Source organism: Rhinopithecus bieti, unplaced genomic scaffold, assembly GCF_001698545.2.
Source record: "Rhinopithecus bieti isolate Rb0 unplaced genomic scaffold, ASM169854v2 scaffold_11291, whole genome shotgun sequence".
Classification (NCBI taxonomy): Eukaryota; Metazoa; Chordata; class Mammalia; order Primates; family Cercopithecidae; genus Rhinopithecus; species Rhinopithecus bieti.
In genome coordinates, this window is record NW_016807158.1 from 3,488,730 (window position 1) to 3,506,404 (window position 17,675).

The window sequence follows — 17,675 nt, forward strand, 5'->3', positions numbered from 1 at the left end:
CAGAACTGTTTAGAAAGGGGACAGGAGCACTTTGTGAATTAAAGCACCACTTTATCAATAGCTGTGCAGCCCCAGATATCCAAAGAAGTGCCTTGGTAAGAGAATGAGGTTGAATTTACAGCTGAAGCTTGAGAGCTAAGCAGCACTTTCCAGTTAACACAAATTAAAAGTTGGTGAGCCCGTGTGCTCAGGCTTGCCTGTGAAAAACAACATTTAACTCAGGCAGGTCCTGAACCCATTAACCCACCCAAGTGCATTGAATTGAAAAAAGAAGCTCCTGCGAGGTTCTGCCTATAACCCGGAGATTGGAAATAGATAGGCAAGTAAAGCACGGAGAGCAGAACATTGCTTTTAAGATAAAGTTAATGTTCTGAGGCTCATTCCATGTCTGAAACTTCTGCCTACGGAATTTTTAATGTATCTTCTTCAGTGTTAGAGTAGCAGTGAGCTGGGAACAAAGGGGGTAAAGATAAGCCAGGCACAGGAGAGGTGACCAAAGATTTTCTTTCATTACATACATTTTTTCCCAGTCACTTTTCTCAGAGATTTAGGATCTGATCTTGAGCACTTGGCTGCCTGACTCTCCACTTTGTATAATGTTATAGATGAGTATATGGAAGATCTGGATAATTGCATGTCTTAAAGCTCCTCCTGTGTAATATTTTCCCCCATTCAATGGCCCTGAATTCTTTTTGTTTCATTTTGTTTTGTTTTTGTCTGAGACAGGGTCTCACTCTGTAGACCAAAGTGGAGTGCACTGGTGCAAGGCTGGAGTGCAGTGGTGCAATTACAGCTCCCTGCAGCCTCGACCTCCCACGCTCAAGCAATCCTCCCACCTCAGCCTCCCAAGTGGCTGGGACCACAGGTGCATGCCACCATCTCTGGCTTATTTTTAACTTTTTTGTAGAGTCAGGGTCTCACAATGTTGCCCATGCTGGTCTTGAACTCCTGGGCTAAATGGATCTTCCTGCCTTGGCCTCACAAAGTGCTGAGACTACAGGTATGAGCCAATGCACCTGGCCCCTGAACTCTTACAAAGGGATAATTTCTTAAAAACTTAAAACATATTTTATTCCTTTTAGCCCCTACTCCATATGTGGTCTAATAAACTACTGATATGCAACATGTTTGCTAAACCCTTTAATACGATTATTTGGAATAATACTGCCACTGATAGTAATTAGAACAGAAAAGCACTCAGTGCTTCCCTGAATCCCTTTGGCCTGCCTCCTACTCCCAGTCCTCTGTCAACCCTTCTGTTGCAGTTCCTGCTGAGCTGAACAAGAGACACACGTCAGCCTCACAGCTTAAACAAAGAGCTACAGTGAAAGAAAAACAGCTGAGCCAGCAGGAAGCATAAACAGAGGGGGAGGTGTCAAGATAGCTATTTTTAAAGCCAATGTAGTAAATAAACTCATAGGCTTTAATAAAGCCAGGTAGCTCTTTTCTTGAGAGGCTAGCCTATGCTTCAAGCTTGGCCCAAGGTTTGCTTGATCCTCTATTAGAACAGCATATTTGAAATTTTGGTACGGCAAACAAACACTGGGGCAGGGGAAGACATGTCCTCATTCTTAGGATTTTATTCTTAAAAAGAAAAACAGGAAGCTTGAGAACCATGAAAACACAAGGCAGATAGGAATCACAAAATATGAACAAAATGTTATTGTTGCCCATCAAGATACAAATGGATGCATCATGAATTTGATGGCAATTTCTCCTCTTTGGATCTTAACTACATCCCTCCTTCTGGCCCTCAAAGTCCTCAACTGTCTCTGTCACCTTAATCTATTTCTCTTTCCTATTTTGTTCTTACTCTTGGATCTGACAAAACAGAAAGAAAAATGCACTATAATTATGAGCACATGATGTGCCTGGAACTGTGGTATGAGTTATCTTACTTAACACAACACTTCTAATATCTCCAGTGTTGAAGAAGAAACTGAGGCTTACAAATTCCAATGTAGAATAAATTCCCTCCACCTGAATGGCCTACACAGCTCTATAGCATCTAGTTCCTGCCTACCTTGCATCCCTCACCTCCCTGATCTCCTACCCCTCTCTTCTCCACTTTAGTCAAACTAACCTTTGAGTTCCTTGATTAAGTCAACTTACATTCTACCCTAGGGCTGTTGCCCTTGTACTCACCATTGAAAGGCACTGGAATCCTCTTCCTCCAACCATGGTTCCTTCTAGTCATCTGGTTCTCTGCTCAAACGTGTCATCTCATTAGAGTAATCTTCATGAACGTTCAGTTGAAAGTACCTAATCTTTCCCTCAGAGTAACTCCTTGTTGTGGCCATGAAGGTGCACCATTCAGATGACCCTTTACAGGAGCATAGTTGGCTGATAGCCTCCAACTGCCCCATCTTTAGATCCATTGCAGTGTTCACACTTAGACCTGAGGCTCTCTCTTCTGAGGCTGCCCTGAGCCTATGACTGAGTAAGGTAGGGGTACTAGACCCAGCCCACTTCACCACTTCTGCCCAGTGCAGGACTCCTCTAATGAACAATATCTACTCAGGACTGGGATCTGGGGCAGAGATCTCATCAGGTTGGCCAAGACTTTCTTTGAGCTGCACCATAACCTGTCCCAAACTCCCTCTTTCCTTCTCTCCTTGTCCAGGTGTCAGAGCTGCATCCCATTCGAAGTGCTCCCCAGCTACTCCTGCTCCCACTCTCTCTTATCCTTCACAGTATCTTCTCCCAATCTATTGTTTATCTACTTCTGTCTTGATGTCTGCTTCTCAGAAGACCTGAACTCTCTTGTAAAACACTGGTTGATTACTTTTATAGCATTTATGACTATTTTTATTTTATCCAATTAAATTGATCCACTTATGTATATATTTAATGTCTCCCTCTTACCACTGCTACCATCTCCTCGTCAATGTAATCTGTCTTATTCATCACCTTATTCCCAGTGCTAAGAACAGTACCTGGCTTATAATAGATCTTCAGTTAATATTGTTGAATAAATGAATTAATGGATTTAGAAGGCTAGATTTATGCTTTAGATCCAGCAGTTCCTCTTTATTCAATTACTGTGAGTTTTACTGTTCTAGGTTTTGGACATAAAACAGTAAGCAAGAAAGAGAAAGTCTCTGCCCTTTAGCATGTATATTCAAGGGAGAGAAGACAGGTAACAAACAGATAATCACAAACATATATATGCTATGTGATAAGATATATAAACAAATTATAGTGCGTAATAAGGGAATAAAGAATGGTTGTTGAGTAATCAGGAAAGATCTCTGTCTGATAAGATGACATTTGAACAGAGATTTGAATGAAATAAAGGAGTGAGTCAAGCAGATACCTGGCCCAAGAGTGTTCCAGGCAGGGGGAGCATAAATGCCAAGGCCAATGATGGAGTGTGTTTGGCAAGTTCAAAGAACAGTCTGGAGGTCAGTGAGCCTGAACCAGACAACAAGGAGAATGGCAGAAAACACTATGGGGGAGGCACATGGTAAAAAAATGGCAAGTCGTTGTATGCCATCATAAGGATTTTAGATGAGATTTTCCTCTAAGTGAGATGGAAAGTGAATGGATAGTTCTCCCTGACATTTTAAAAGGATGCATCTGGCTGCTAGGTGGGAAACAGTAAGAGATCAAGGTAGAAGTAGAGGAAGCAGAAAGCTGGTTAATATTTCATAAATATCTCTAGTGTCTATCAGTAAAGATGGCGATATTTGGCCAAATTCTGATTATATTTGAAGACAAAGTTAGTAGGATTTCCTAACAAATTGAATAACCAAGGCTTGTGGAAAAGGAAAGAATCTAGGGCCGGGCGCGGTGGCTCAAGCCTGTAATCCCAGCACTTTGGGAGGCCGAGACGGGCAGATCACAAGATCAGGAGATTGAGACCATCCTCGCTAACACGGTGAAACCCCATCTCTACTAAAAAATACAAAAAAAAAAAAAAACTAGCCGGGCGACGTGGCGGGTGCCTGTAGTCCCAGCTACTCGGGAGGCTGAGGCAGGAGAATGGTGTAAACCCAGGAGGCGGAGCTTGCAGTGAGCTGAGATTCGGCCACTGCACTCCAGCCTGGGTGACAGCAAGACTCTGTCTCAAAAAAAAAAAAAAAAAAAATCTAGGATAACTCCAAGTATTTCGTCCAAGCAAACAGAAAGATGGAGTTGTTGGTTACTGTGTTTTCCTCCGGTCAAGCTCAGCTGAACAGGTGTAGTCATACATAGGCAGAGTAGATTTAACCAGATTTGAGGTTTTTCCTGTTGAATACAATGGTGGGAGTGTTTTGAGGATACTGCAAATGAATAATTATCCTGATAGAAGATGGGATATAAGTTGCACAAGGAGAGACATTAGCAGATGTAGGGCATGACAGAAAGAGAAAAGGCATATGGTTGGTAGACGGAAGGTCTCTGTGGGACTGAAGAATTGATGGTAATAATGTAACAGAGGGTGAGATGAAAACGTCTGAAGTGGTGGTCAGAAAGTACGGTGGCCATGTTTTTTCCTTTGTTCCGTAACTGTTGTAGTCTGTTCTTATGCTGCTAATAAAGACATACCAAAGACTGGGTAATTTATAAAGGAAAGAGGTTTAATTGTCTCACAGTTCAGCATGGCTAGGGAGGCCTCACAATGATGGCAGAAGGCAAAGGAGGAGCAAAGTCATGTCTTACATGGCAGCAGGCAAGAAAGCTTGTGCAGAAAAACTCCTACCTATAAAACCATTAGCTCTCATGAGACTTATTCACTCGGGAGAACAGTATGGGGGAATTTGACCTCATGATTCAGTTATCTCCACCTGGTCCCACCCTTGACGTATGGGGAGTACAATTCAACCTGAGATTTAGATGCAGGCACAGTGAAACCATATCAATAGCAATCCTTTTTTTCTCAGTTGAATAATATTTGAGAAGAGTTACAAGTGAAATGAAACAAATTCCATACCTACCTCTTCAACTACCATCCCATGTGTCAACCCCTCTCCGTGGTTAAGGTTCTTGAAAAAGTCTCCTTACTCAGCTTCTGCATTCTCCATGTTTACTTCTTAATTCCATATGGTAAGGCTCCCATTCACAACATAGCAAGGCAAAATTTTGTTTGCTACAGCTTTCAACACTACCTTGAAGCCAGCTAAAAAAGTCTACTCCTTTTGATTTATGACATCTCTTCAGTCATTTGTATCTCTCATTCCTACATTACATATCCCCAATTTCTTCAATTATTCCTTATTACATAGTTTGTAGCTACTTTGAAACCTGAGGCTCTCAGCAGGATGTGTTCTAATTTGTCTCTTAACATATGTCTCTAACTCTCTTAAGATATAATGTTCAGTATTATTCAGAAATAAGAAGAAATGAAGTACTGGTGGATGCTACATGGATGAACCCTGAAAACTTTATGCTAACTGAAGGCAGCCAGTCACAAAATACTATATACTATATGATTCCTTTTTTATAAAATGTCAGAATAGGCAAATCGAAAGAGACAGAAATTAGATTAGTGGTTTTCTAGGACTGGGGAAAGATAAAGGATTGGAGATAATGGCTAAGGACTGCAGAGCTTCTTTTTGTGGTGATGAAAATATTCTACAATTGATTGTAATCATGGTTGCACAACTCTGTGAATACACTGAAAGCCACTGAAGTGTATACTTTAGGCGAATTCTATGGCATATGACTTATATCTCAAAAAAGCTTGAACCTGGGAGACAAGGTTGCGGTGAGTTGAGATCGTGCCACTGTACTCCAGCCTGGGCAACAAGAGTGAAACTCCGAAGTAGAGTGCTTTAACCTCTATAATTTCAATTTCACTCTGTATAAAATAGATAAATAAATAATATCTGCTCTACCTCCTCCTTGACAAGGTTGTTGAATCATATTTTGCAACATCATAATTATGTAAGTTATTAGCTTGAGTGACTCTCACCACCTCACATTTGGATTACTAACACATTTCACTTGCTGGTAACCCATTTGTTTTGCATGTAGTGGTAAGAGGGTTTTTAAAATTTTTTTGTTTTTTAACATGTACTACCCAACTCAGGAGAGAATTTACATTAGTATCCACTTAGTACTAGTACTAAGTACCCACTGTACTAGCACTTAGTACCCACTGTATCAAGTCCAACTCTTCACCTTAGCATTTAAAGCTGTCTTCCAACTTTGTCCCATACATCTCATCATTCTTTACACCAACTTCGTCCCACACATCCTATCATTCTTCACAGCCAAACTACTTACAATTATAAAACCATTGTTTTCTCTTTCATGTATCTTGCATATTAACTGTTTAGCTGGTTACTCCCCTCAAAGAAAATATACTCTACTATGGCCTGAATGTCTCCAAAGCCCTAACCCACAATACGATGGTATTTGGAGTTGGAACGTTTGGGAGGTAATTAGATTTGGATGAGGTCTTTAGAGTGGGGCCTTTAAGATGGGGCCTTTATAAGAAGAGGAGAGACTAGAATGCTTTCAAGCTCTCTCTTGTTCTTGCTCTGCCACGTGAGGACACAGCAAGAAAGAGGCCATCTGCAAGGCCGCAGCAGAATCCTCACTGAGGAACTGAATCAACTGGCACCTTAATCTTAGATTTACCAGCCTCCAGAACGGTGAGAAATATATTCCTATTGTTTCAGCCACTCAGCTTATGGTATTTTTAGGGCAGCCTGAACTAATACTTCTTTAAACTCCCCACCAATATCCCGTTATCACCTCCTTCACACTTTTTTTTCAAAACTTTCTTATCTTAGAATTTCCCCCCATACTGATCAGTTCATTACTCTGCATCCTTTTAGGAATTTTGCTACGTATAAATCTAATTTGCTGTTCTTATTCATTTATGTATTACATTTTAAAAAACTCACCTATTTGACTAACTTCAAAGGACAGAAGTAACGTCACCTATTTGACAAACTTCTGTTATACCTTCATTTCTCCAAAACAAGTTTTGTAGTAATTTCTACCAATATTCAGCCACCACTGCTGCTTCTTTTGCTGAAACTGTTGGTTCCACACTCTGGTCCAAACTTAATAGGAAAGACTCACCATAAAAGATAATCAAGAATGGTTAATACACAGTATGTTGAAATTTAATTTCCTTAAGTTTAATTCCAGAGTTCTGATACACATTAGCATTTAGAGTGCCAAGAATTACTGTAGAAGGTAAGTACATTTAAAGATTGTTCCTTTTTGTTGTTATATTACAAAAGATTATAGTTGAGGCAGATCTTGAAATTGCATCTCATCAGCCCAGCAGGTGGTGTGACTCCCATAGGAGAACAGGAAAGGACATGTCCCATAAGGAGGTAACTCAGAGTCTCTGCTAGCTCACAAGCGTGGTCTCAGTGACCTACTCGAAAGCTATTCTGCTTGTATCATCAGTTCAGCCTCACCTTAGAAAACTCAAGCCCAGTTTTCCCAAATGATTTTTAGATAATAAGATTTCCAGATGAAAACCAGGGGGCATTTCCCAATTTTTAATACATCAAGGAAGATGTTTTTCCTTGCTACCAGTCCCATTTTCTAATCAGTTAACGCTTCCTGTGATATCTGTAGGGGAAAGGTGTAGTGCAATTGACAGGGAGAGATGAGATCTTAAGCCACTGCTCATTCATTGGGTGATGAGTAGTAATGCCTCCTGCAGGCCATAGGAACTTATCTCGGGCCGATCAGTTACAGCTGGAAGGATGGGGCCATAGCACCATAAATGCACTCCTCATTTTATGGGCAAAGAAGCTAAGGCCTGTAAAAATGACATGCCCAGTGGTACAGGAGTTACAAACACGGTAATAAATATTGGCTCAAAATTTGGCATGGAAGCTTATGTGCTGCTCTAGAGGAGATCTGCTATGATGTGGAGATTGGCTTGTTGTGGGTGTGTTTTATTGCTCTTATCATTTAAAAGTACTTTTTGATTATTTGTCTCCCATTTTTTTAGGTTACAAGGAAATCCTTCAAAATGAGTTCTTGTGAAAAACCTGAGAATGGAAAGAAGGAGAGAGGAATAGGAAGAAGGAAAGAGAAGCAAAAGGTAGGAAGAAAGTTGACCTTGCTGCCCTTTCCTAGTCTCCTCCTCCGACTTTCCTGTTCTCCACTGCGCCCATCTCTGGTTTCACCAGGCTCCATTCCTTCCCCAGCTCCCTGTTTCCCACGGCCCTGAAAGCCAGCCGACAGGGATTTGCATTTTGAAAAGCCTTGCGTGGCTGCCGGCGCTGGGCATGCTCAAACGCCCAGAACTGGCTTTTTTCGGCAACTTTGGCAGCTCTCCCACCCCCACCCGAAGGGGCAGGTACGCACAGCTCCCTCGGTGTGAGTAAACGGAAAGAAATTACCCCACTCCCGCCCAGGGCAGAAGGCCACAGGCCCGCGGGGCAGTGTCGTGCTCCGGGAACGCTGCCAGGGGCGCCGGGGCCCTCGGGGTGTCGCGGGCCGGGAGTGGGCCGGGGAGCGCGCGCGCCCCTCCGGGGCGCTGTCCACAGGGCACGTGACGCGGCGGCGGCGCTTGGGAGTGGTCGCGGGGTGGCGGGAGGCGGGAGGAGTGGTCGCTGTGGGGCGGAGGGGCGGGCAGGAAGTGGTCGGCGGGGGCGGGAGGGGCGGGCAGGAGTGGTCGCGGGGTGGCGGGAGGGGCGGCAGAGTGGTCGCGGGGTGGTGGAGGGGGGGCAGGGGCCGCGGCTGGCGCGCGGAGGCGAAGCTCGGCTGGAGGCGGCGAGGCTGCGGCTCGGCCACCGGCGGGAGGGCAGGCAGCGGGTTGTACCCAGGCTTCAAAACCCACCGGGGACTTGGGGCGCTGAGCCGGACCGGGAAGCAGAGCCTGGCCGTGAGGAACAGCCGCCCGTTGCTGTCTGCCCCTCTGCGGACGGCGTCTCTCTCGACTCCTCTTAGGAAGTGGTGGGGGTGGCGTGGCCCCCGTCGGGAGGCGTTCGAACGCCCGCTCCGAGAGAGAAAGGATTCCCCTGTGCTTGGAGCCCGCACTCGGGCGCGGAGGGAGCGGCGGCAGGCTCTCGCTCTCGGCAACATGGGCTGCACGCTGAGCGCCGAGGACAAGGCGGCGGTGGAGCGGAGTAAGATGATCGACCGCAACCTCCGCGAGGACGGCGAGAAGGCGGCGCGCGAGGTCAAGCTGCTGCTGCTTGGTAAGGGCGGCCGGGTCGGGGACCCCGGGTCGGCGGGGGACCGGGCGCGGCGCTCCGCGGTGACCGCTGCGCGGCCCTCTGCGTTTGGAAACCCGGAGGGAAGGGGAGGAAGCGCCCGAGGAGGCTTCTGAGCGGGAGCTGTGTCTGGCGGTGCGGGGCCGAGGCGGGTCCTCCTCTCCGGCTACCCGGCCTCCCTCCGCCTCGGCGGGCGAGGACTCCCCGCGGTGGGGCGGGCGCGTCACTTCACTCGGTTGCCTTCGGCGACACAGCAAAGAGCCCAGGCGCGAGTCCGAGGCGGCGGGTCCTGTGGAAACCCTTTGCTTTGAAGTTTTAGCTCAACATTACAAAGACGAAGGGGCATTCGCGGCTAGAAAATAACCGTCCCCCCCGCCCGCCGTCCCCAGCCCCCTCCCGGAAAACCCTTCTTCGTGTGAGGTGTGGGTTGTGTTTCGACTGTGATTTTCTCATGCCCAGAGTGCCACGTTTGGTGAAATCAGTGCACCTTTTGTGGGGTCTCTGAGATGGGGCTGAAATGTCTTTCCTGTTAACTTCCTATGGCGACTCCTTAAGTGGTCAAGGAGCATCGATTACATTCCGCCTGCGCTGGGGAAAGGCTGCGCTGGATGCGTGATTTTTCTTGCTGTGGGGGCATGGAAGCCACCCAAGTGGGGTTGGGAAGCTTTGCTTTAGTAGTAGGCAAGGCAGATACTCGAGTGGTGAAAACTGCTGTGAAAGGAGCGAGAGGGTCACGCCAGACAACAGGGTTCTCCCTCCGCTGCCACCGTTTCTGATGAATGAGATTTGGAAGATACACGCAAGGCTTTTATTTGTTCTTCGCACTGTTCTGTTCGTGAAACGCTACGTGGAGGTCTTTTCCAAATGTTTGACGGGGAAGAAAATAAAAAGGAGTAAACCAGGGTTTTCATTGAGGGAAGCAGTAGGAAAATATTCACGGGTTAAGATTTGTGAGTTAGGGTTTTCTTTTGTTTGTATGTTTTCTTCTCACACTCTAGGTATTTAGATGAAAAATTTCTCAGAATCTTCATTTGCATTTGCAAGGACTGCTTTTATTTTTATACCAGTTATAATAAAAAAGAAATGTTGCACAAACCTGTTTTCAGTAAGCTTCTGTTTCATTGGTTTAATGACTGCAGAAAAAATGGTGGTTTTTTTTCTCCATTACTAGTAGGCTTGGGAGCAGCAAAGTTGGCATGACTAAAAGTAATAATGATCTGAGTCATTTTGCAAGTAAACTGTGAAATAACTTTGCATTTTAAAGACCTGCGTGGCTTTTTTCACCCTCTCGCCCCCAACATAAGTCTTTCTCAGTTAATGCTGTTGCCTAAGTTTTTACATTAATAAGAAATACTGTGTTTTGAGGAGGTTAGTGTAACTGCTTCTCTTGTGAATTGAATGTGAGATAGATATGAAATAAAAGGATTAAGAAGTTTTTTTCTTGCAGTTTTTGCTCTCCTGGTGTGATACGTTGTTTCATTGTATTTCTGTGTGACTCTTAGTTTGAGCCAGCCATCCACCATGTTTAAAGCAATTGAGAAATGAATCATCTGGTCGTGGTGTTTTGTCCTTTAATTAGGTGACTGTTAGGGATGGACTAGAATAAAGGTCCCAGGAGGAGGCTTTTGCTTGTGTTCAGAAGAGATCAGTGTGTCTTAACCTTAGCAGGTTGGCATTTGGGGCCGGGGAATTCTTTGTTGTGCGGGTTGTTTTTGTGCATTGTAGGATGTTCAGCAGCATCTTTGGCCTCCACTCATTAGATGGTAGTAGCAGTCCCCCAAACTATGAGCTCCAAAAGCGTTTCCACATATTGCTAGAAGTCCTCTGGGGGCAAAATACAGCCTTAGTTAAGGACCACTGTTCTAGATTAACACTTAAATATAATTGAATGTATAATATAGAATCAGAAGGTGAATCTTTACAGTCATCATAGTGAGTTCAGAGAAAGATGTAGCAGAGGCCTCATTTTTCAGAAGGAATTATGGAGTCCTTATTTCTGTTTCGTTTTTGGTTTTTTTTGAGACGGAGTCTTGCTCTGTCGCCCAGGCTGGAGTGCAGTGGCCGGATCTCGGCTCACTGCAACCTTCGCCTCCTGGTTCGAGCGATTCTCCTGCCTTAGCCTCCTGAGTAGCTGGAACTACGGGTGCCTGCCACCATGCCTGGCTAATTTTGTGTTTTTAGTAGAGACCGGGTTTTCCCATGTTGGCCAGGCTTGTCTCGAACTCCTGACCTCAGGTGATCCGCCAGCCTCGGCCTCCCCAAGTCCTGGGATTACAGGCGTGAGCCGCCTCGCCTGACCAGAATTCTTATTTCTTTAAATCAGTACTAGCACCATTAGAAATATTTCAGAATGGTTTTTAGAAATCTCTGGGTGACTGAATTCTTTCGGCTGTCTTTTCTAGCTTTGGTCTTTTGCTTTTCCCTACCTCTCTGGAAATCCTGGCTGTCCTGCTGGCCCAGCACTCTGGTCTGTCTTATCCCCGGTCTACTCTACCCTTTTGCCCAGAGTTCCAGCACCCTAGTCCTGTAAACAGAATGCTGGCTTACTTATTCCAGAAATTCAATTCTTGGAATGTTTGAAGACATTGTTTTCCTAATTTGACTTTAGTAGTGAATTGTGACCTTTGGTTCTTTTTTGAATCCTTAAAGCATATGTATAAACAGCTCATTGAAATAATTCCATGTAAAACACGGCAACAGAATCAACTAGAAATGTAAAATCGTGTCTAGGTAATGTATAACCAGTGTCACAGCCATTTACATTAGATCTTGTTCCTTTTCACTTATTCTATTTTTCTCATCAAATGATGTTTTTTAAATTTAAGGTGTAAAAGCTCTAAAGTACGTTAAAGACAGTCTGTAAATATATTGTGTTTTTTTCTTAAGGAATGTTTTGTCATTTTAGACAGTGGGGCTGAGTAATTTAGATATGAGACTTGCACACTGTTAGTAAAGATTTTGGCACTGAGTGCCTATATGATTTAAATCAGAGGTATTTCAATATACTGAGCGGTGAATTAGGCCTTAAAAGAAGAGGACCTAGTCTAATCATTGGCACTAAGGAAATTAGGCCAGAGTTTGGGTTGTTTGTCTTTTGGTTTAGTTTTATGCTTATTAGGATGACAATACTTAATACAGAAACTTATTTTAAAGAAGTAAGTAATAATGAAATATTTTTAATATAATAATGTCTACTTGTTGAGGAAATTATTTTTTATTATATCTTTGAGAATGTTTTAATTTATCATCCTTCTAAGGGCATTAAGATTAAGCTTATGCTTTATTTCAGTAGGTAACTATAGTGTACTACTTAGTACTTACTAAATGTTTTATGTGTTTTGAGAATGTAAGAGATGATATACAAATAAATTTGTATAATCATCAATTAATTTTCTCTTCCAAAGCTTTGAGCAGTATTCTCCTTTATTCCACCTCACTATCCTTCCTTCCGCTCCACTCACCCTCATATACAAAATTCGACACCCTTATCTCCTTCTTTAGCTTGGTTTAAATATTCCAGGTTTAGGAGAAAATGAGCTGAGGGATTGGATTTCTTCTGTTTGGTGGATATTTTTCTATTGCTACCACTGGCCAGCTCTTTGGGATGCTGCATCTTTAATCTTCACTCCTTTTAAACTTGCCCTGTGACTTCCCCTAGTTGAGAAATTTTGGCATTGCAGGGCTTTCAATTTTTCATTGCTTTGACTTTCTTAGAACTGGTTTAGGATCTTAGATGTCAAAAAGCCCATTTCCTTGAATAAATGGACCTGGTATTTCAGTATGGGTTGTGTGCTTCTCTCTCATGGTGTACCTTGTGTTAGCAGTTACTTTAATAAGAAGCCACAGGTGGTTTAAGAGTTTATTTTGGAATTGGTGATTTTTTCTGTACCTTCTGTTTTTCATTTTCATATTCATAGTTCAATTCCTTCTCTGCCTCTAGCAGCCTAATTTCAGTAGGCTTTCCTGCTTCTTGTCTTTCTCTCTAGCCTATTCTTTCTACTGTAGGTTTCATGCTGCTTCCTTACTCAAAAACCTTTGTTGACTTTTCCGTTTCCTGCAGAATAAAATCTTTTAGACTTGGTTTCCCTCTACCCTTACACTTTTTCCTTAGGGCACCCTTCTCCTCCAAACAGAAACTGTTGGCATATGTTAAAGCATATTTGCACTTGATTTCTGGTGGTGGTTAGCCTTCTGCCCAGCCTGTTTTCCTACTGCTGTGAGCACTTTAAAGGCAGAATTTTTGTAGGTTTTCTTTGAATTCTTAACAACCCTTCTATTTTATCATGTGTAAAATGACTTCTTAATTATGTAAAATTATCTTGCTGGAATGTAAACTTTTTGCTCTGCTGTTTTCATTATCAATGAGAGCAAATAACTGCCCAGCCAAATTATGTAAACAAAAAAGGAATAGTAAATTATGTGATGACCACAGTGAACACATCGTATCTAAAATCAAATTGTTTAGTTTAAGATTTTTTTTCATACTTATAAGAGCTTTTCACAGTCATTGTATTTGATAAATTAAAGTTGTGAAAATGATAATGGAAATTCACTGGAGGAGGGTCTGCTATGTTGCAATTATGGGATTTTGCCCTGCAAATTTTTTTTTTTTTTGTAAAGGTGGATCTCATTTTCTGATTTTATTTTGGCCCCAATTTCTGATGCATAAAAAGTATGACTCTTGTTGAATGTCTCAGTGATAGGAAATATGCCTGTCTTACAGAATTTAATAGATGTTATTTAAACCTGAAAAAGACTGCTGTAATTTTTTAAACAAAAATTGTGTATTCAACCACAACCTTAATTTTTATTTTGTAATACGTTTCTAACTGCCTTGGAAAATTCTATGTACAGCAAATTCACACGGGAAGACCTGAGTGTACTTGAGTGTATTTACAGATTTCTTGGTCACATGTTCTGGCATGCCATTAACCAATGTATGACTCCCCAGTGTTTGACACGGTGAAGTTCAGATCCCGGACTCCAGTTGAGTCTTATGAACTAAGGTCAGCTCTACTTAATCTTTTAGTGCTTGGACTGCTTTGTGACCTAACTTGTTAGTACCAATTAAAAACCTTAATGGAAATAGGGCAGAAATAATTTTAAAAGGAATGTTCATTACCATAAATGTAGTGACTTAATGCAAAATTTATTGTCATCCAGTTGTGGAGGTTAGAAGTCCAAGAAGGGTTTCCACTGGGCTAAAGTCAGGTTGCCTATAGGGCTTCTTTTCTTCTGGAGATTCTAGAGGAGAATCCATTCTCTTGCCTTTTTCAACCTCTTCAGAGGCTGCCTGCTTTCATTGGCTCATGGTACCTTCTCCATCTCAAAGCCAACAATAGCTGGTGGAGTCTTTCTCATGTGGCATCACTCTCCAGCCTCCCCTTTTCACTTGGAAGGAGCCTTGTAATTACATTGGGCCCACCCGCATAATCCAAGTTAATAGCCCCATCTCAAGATCACATCTGCAAAACTCATTTTGCCCTGTGATGTGACATATTCACAGGTTTCGTGGATTGGGACATATTTATCTTTGGGGACCATTATTTTGCCTAGCACAGTCAGTCCTCTGGCTCCCAAAGGTTGGTGTCCATCCTGCATGCAAAATGCATTCATCCTCTCCCAACAACTCCGAAAGTCTCAACCCAATACAGCCACAACTGACTGCAGAATCTCAACCAGGCTCTTGATCTAACTCAGGAATGGGTGAGATTCTGAATTTAATCCATACTGGGACAAAATTCATATCATGAATTTTGTTTGTGGACCTGTGAAACTAGCAAACAAGTTATCTGCTCCCAGAATATGGTGAGTCAGGCATAGGTTATCATTAAATGGAAAGAAAAAAGGAGTCACGAGTTTTGAGCACTTTCAAAACTCCTTTAGGTTTCAAGGGCTGGGGATAGTTCTCTGTGACCCTTTGCTCCACCCTCTGGGTACTGAACTTCTCCACTCTTGGGAGTCATCCTTCTTTTCTAATCAAGGGTGGTAGCACCTGTATGCTGCTTATTACTCTTATCAGCCTGTTTCTTGCCTGTGGAATTATGAGGGTCTGACAGCATTATTTCATTTCATATTCTTTTACTTCACTTTTTTCCTCTCCCGTTTTACTGTAACCAGCAAGAAAAAACAAAAACAAAAAACTGGCCACATCTTCAATACTTTGCTTGGAAATCTCTTCATCTTAGTGTCCAGGTTCATAGCTTATAAGGTCTGCTTTCAATATAACTGCTGGACTTAATTCAGCTAAGCTTTCTGCCAGTATATAACAAGGATCCCCCTTCCTCTAGTTTCCAATAACATGTTTCACCTTTCTTCCCATCCAAGTCCTCAGCAGCAGCAGATTTAAGGTTCATGCATCTAGTAATAGTGTGTTCATGATAATTCACGTGTTTTCTAAGATGATAATGTTTCATCTACCAGGCTTCTCACTTCCTTCTGAGCCCACACTGGGAGAGACATTAACATCGTATTTCTACTAACAGTATGTCAAGGCCACCTAGACTTTTTCTGTTATGCTTCTCAAAATTCTTTCAGCTTCTGCCTGTTGCCCATTTCTGCATTTTTAGGTGTTACAGCAGCACCACACTTCCCATTATCTTCATTGATATATATAACTTTTGAGAGTGCAAAATGATTGTAATTTTACATTCTCCCGTCCCTTATAATTTATGTGACTATCATGGTAACACTAAAAGCACCAGTTTCTTACATGTCATATGGAACCCATGGTGTTACTCAAGTGGTAATGTGAAAGAATAAAGCTCTTCTTTGCCTTTTCTTCATTGACGTTTTTCCTGATCATCCAGTCTAAATTAAATTAGTCTTCCTTCCTCTCCCTTCCTAGTAATACTGAAATCATCTTGTACTTTTATTTTTTATTGTCTGTTGCCTTTCTCTATGGCATTGGCCCCATCAGAACATGAATCTTGTCAGACTTATCACCTGATGGGATGGTGCATAGTAGCCGTTTCATAATTGTCGGTTAAATGAATTGATAAATTGTTGAACATTAATTTTGACTAGTTTTCTTTTAAAGGGAAAAATTGGTACATATTCTTTGTGCTTTGGGTATTTTGAGTGAAATTTGACCCAACATATATCTTGCTGTATTACAGTAATGAAAACCTACTACATTATTCCTAACACAGTTCTAAAAAGCAAATTAATTTTGAGTACCATCTTGTTACGTGATCAAAAAAATATGATTCTTGGTAAATAAGTGGTAGAGTGAAATGTGATTTTCATATTTGTATGTTTTGGGAACTTTGTTTTTAACAGTATTGTTGCCTTGCTGCTTCACGTGTTATTTAGATGCTTTCTTAAAATGCGTACACTATTGCAGTGAGGCATTTAATATATACTCACAACTATATATTTCACACTGGATGATGTGAATCTAGTAAACCTCAGCTTTCAGGAGCCAGCAGGCTGCTCAGAAGCTCACCACCAGTCTCTTCATTATGTCTTGCTTGTTCTCATGTGGTGAGAATGGTCACTGTAACATTTCTAAAGTGTGTTCTATGCTTTTCATGTCCAGTTACGCTTTAGCCTTCCCAGATCCTTAAGAGAATTTACAGTCTACTTGGGGAAGTACTATATATACATAAAAATAAGTCCTCATAATGTTAAATGGGGAAGAAAAAGAATAAAATAGATACTAGGTCGGGGAGGTGAGCGTCAGTATTGGGACTTCATTGTTGATCTTGCGGGGCGGAGGTGGAGGTAGCCTGCCTTTCAGATGCTACTTTGATTATAAATCTGTCAATTTCCTTCATGTATTTCTGAACCTACTATTTAACCCCGATTGGGTATAAGCTTTGTATTGTATGAAAACTTATAATTTAGAAGAGACTTTGCTATGTATGAATTTAGTTTCCAAACATTTTCCATGTCTAAGGAATTTTTTTCCCCTCCAAGGTTTATTTAGCTCTGTAGAAAGACTTTCCAGATAGGAAAGGGGAGTTGACTTCGAACTCTGGTGGTAAAAGGTTTCCCATGAGATCTTGGGCAAGTTACCAAATTTTTTAAGCTTTGGTTTTTTCTTCTATAAATGCTGGATAATAAATATATCTACTTCACAGGGCTAGGGACAAAGTCAGCTAATGCATCTGAAGTACTTAGAATACTACATGGTACATACGTTCTTAATAATTATAGGCTGTTATTATAAATACTTTAGAAACTCTCTGGAATCAGCCCTCCCTTGCAGTTTCATCCATTTATGGTCATAGACATTAAATTATTTTTATTGGCTTTTCTTAGCAAGGATGTGTGTGTGTGTGTGTGTGTGTATGTGTGTACATGTATATGTATATATAGTGAAGACTTCAGGAAGTATAAATTCAGTTTTAAACATTAGTTTCTAATCCCACCATAACTTCCTTGAGGGACTTGGATTTATCTTAACAGCTTCCTTACTGGGACTAGACCAGGTAAATATCTGTGCTGTGTTAAGAATTCTATAGAGAATGCACTCTAAGTAATCAGAAGACTTTACAAATGTTATAAAAGGAATTTTCTCTTCATTTTATTATCCATTTTAGAATTAGTGCA

The 17,675-nt window shown here is 42.0% G+C and overlaps 1 protein-coding gene across 1 annotated transcript in view; it reads left to right on the forward strand.

Annotated features, from left to right (window-relative positions):
* Positions 1-8,085: 8,085 nt before the first annotated feature.
* The window catches only part of GNAI1 (G protein subunit alpha i1), an 85,361-nt gene continuing 75,771 nt past the window's right edge, over positions 8,086-17,675 (forward strand). The window contains 2 exon segments of the mRNA XM_017880421.1: positions 8,086-8,260; positions 8,854-9,104. Coding sequence (XP_017735910.1) covers positions 8,190-8,260; positions 8,854-9,104 — 322 coding nt within the window. The 5' untranslated portion in view covers positions 8,086-8,189.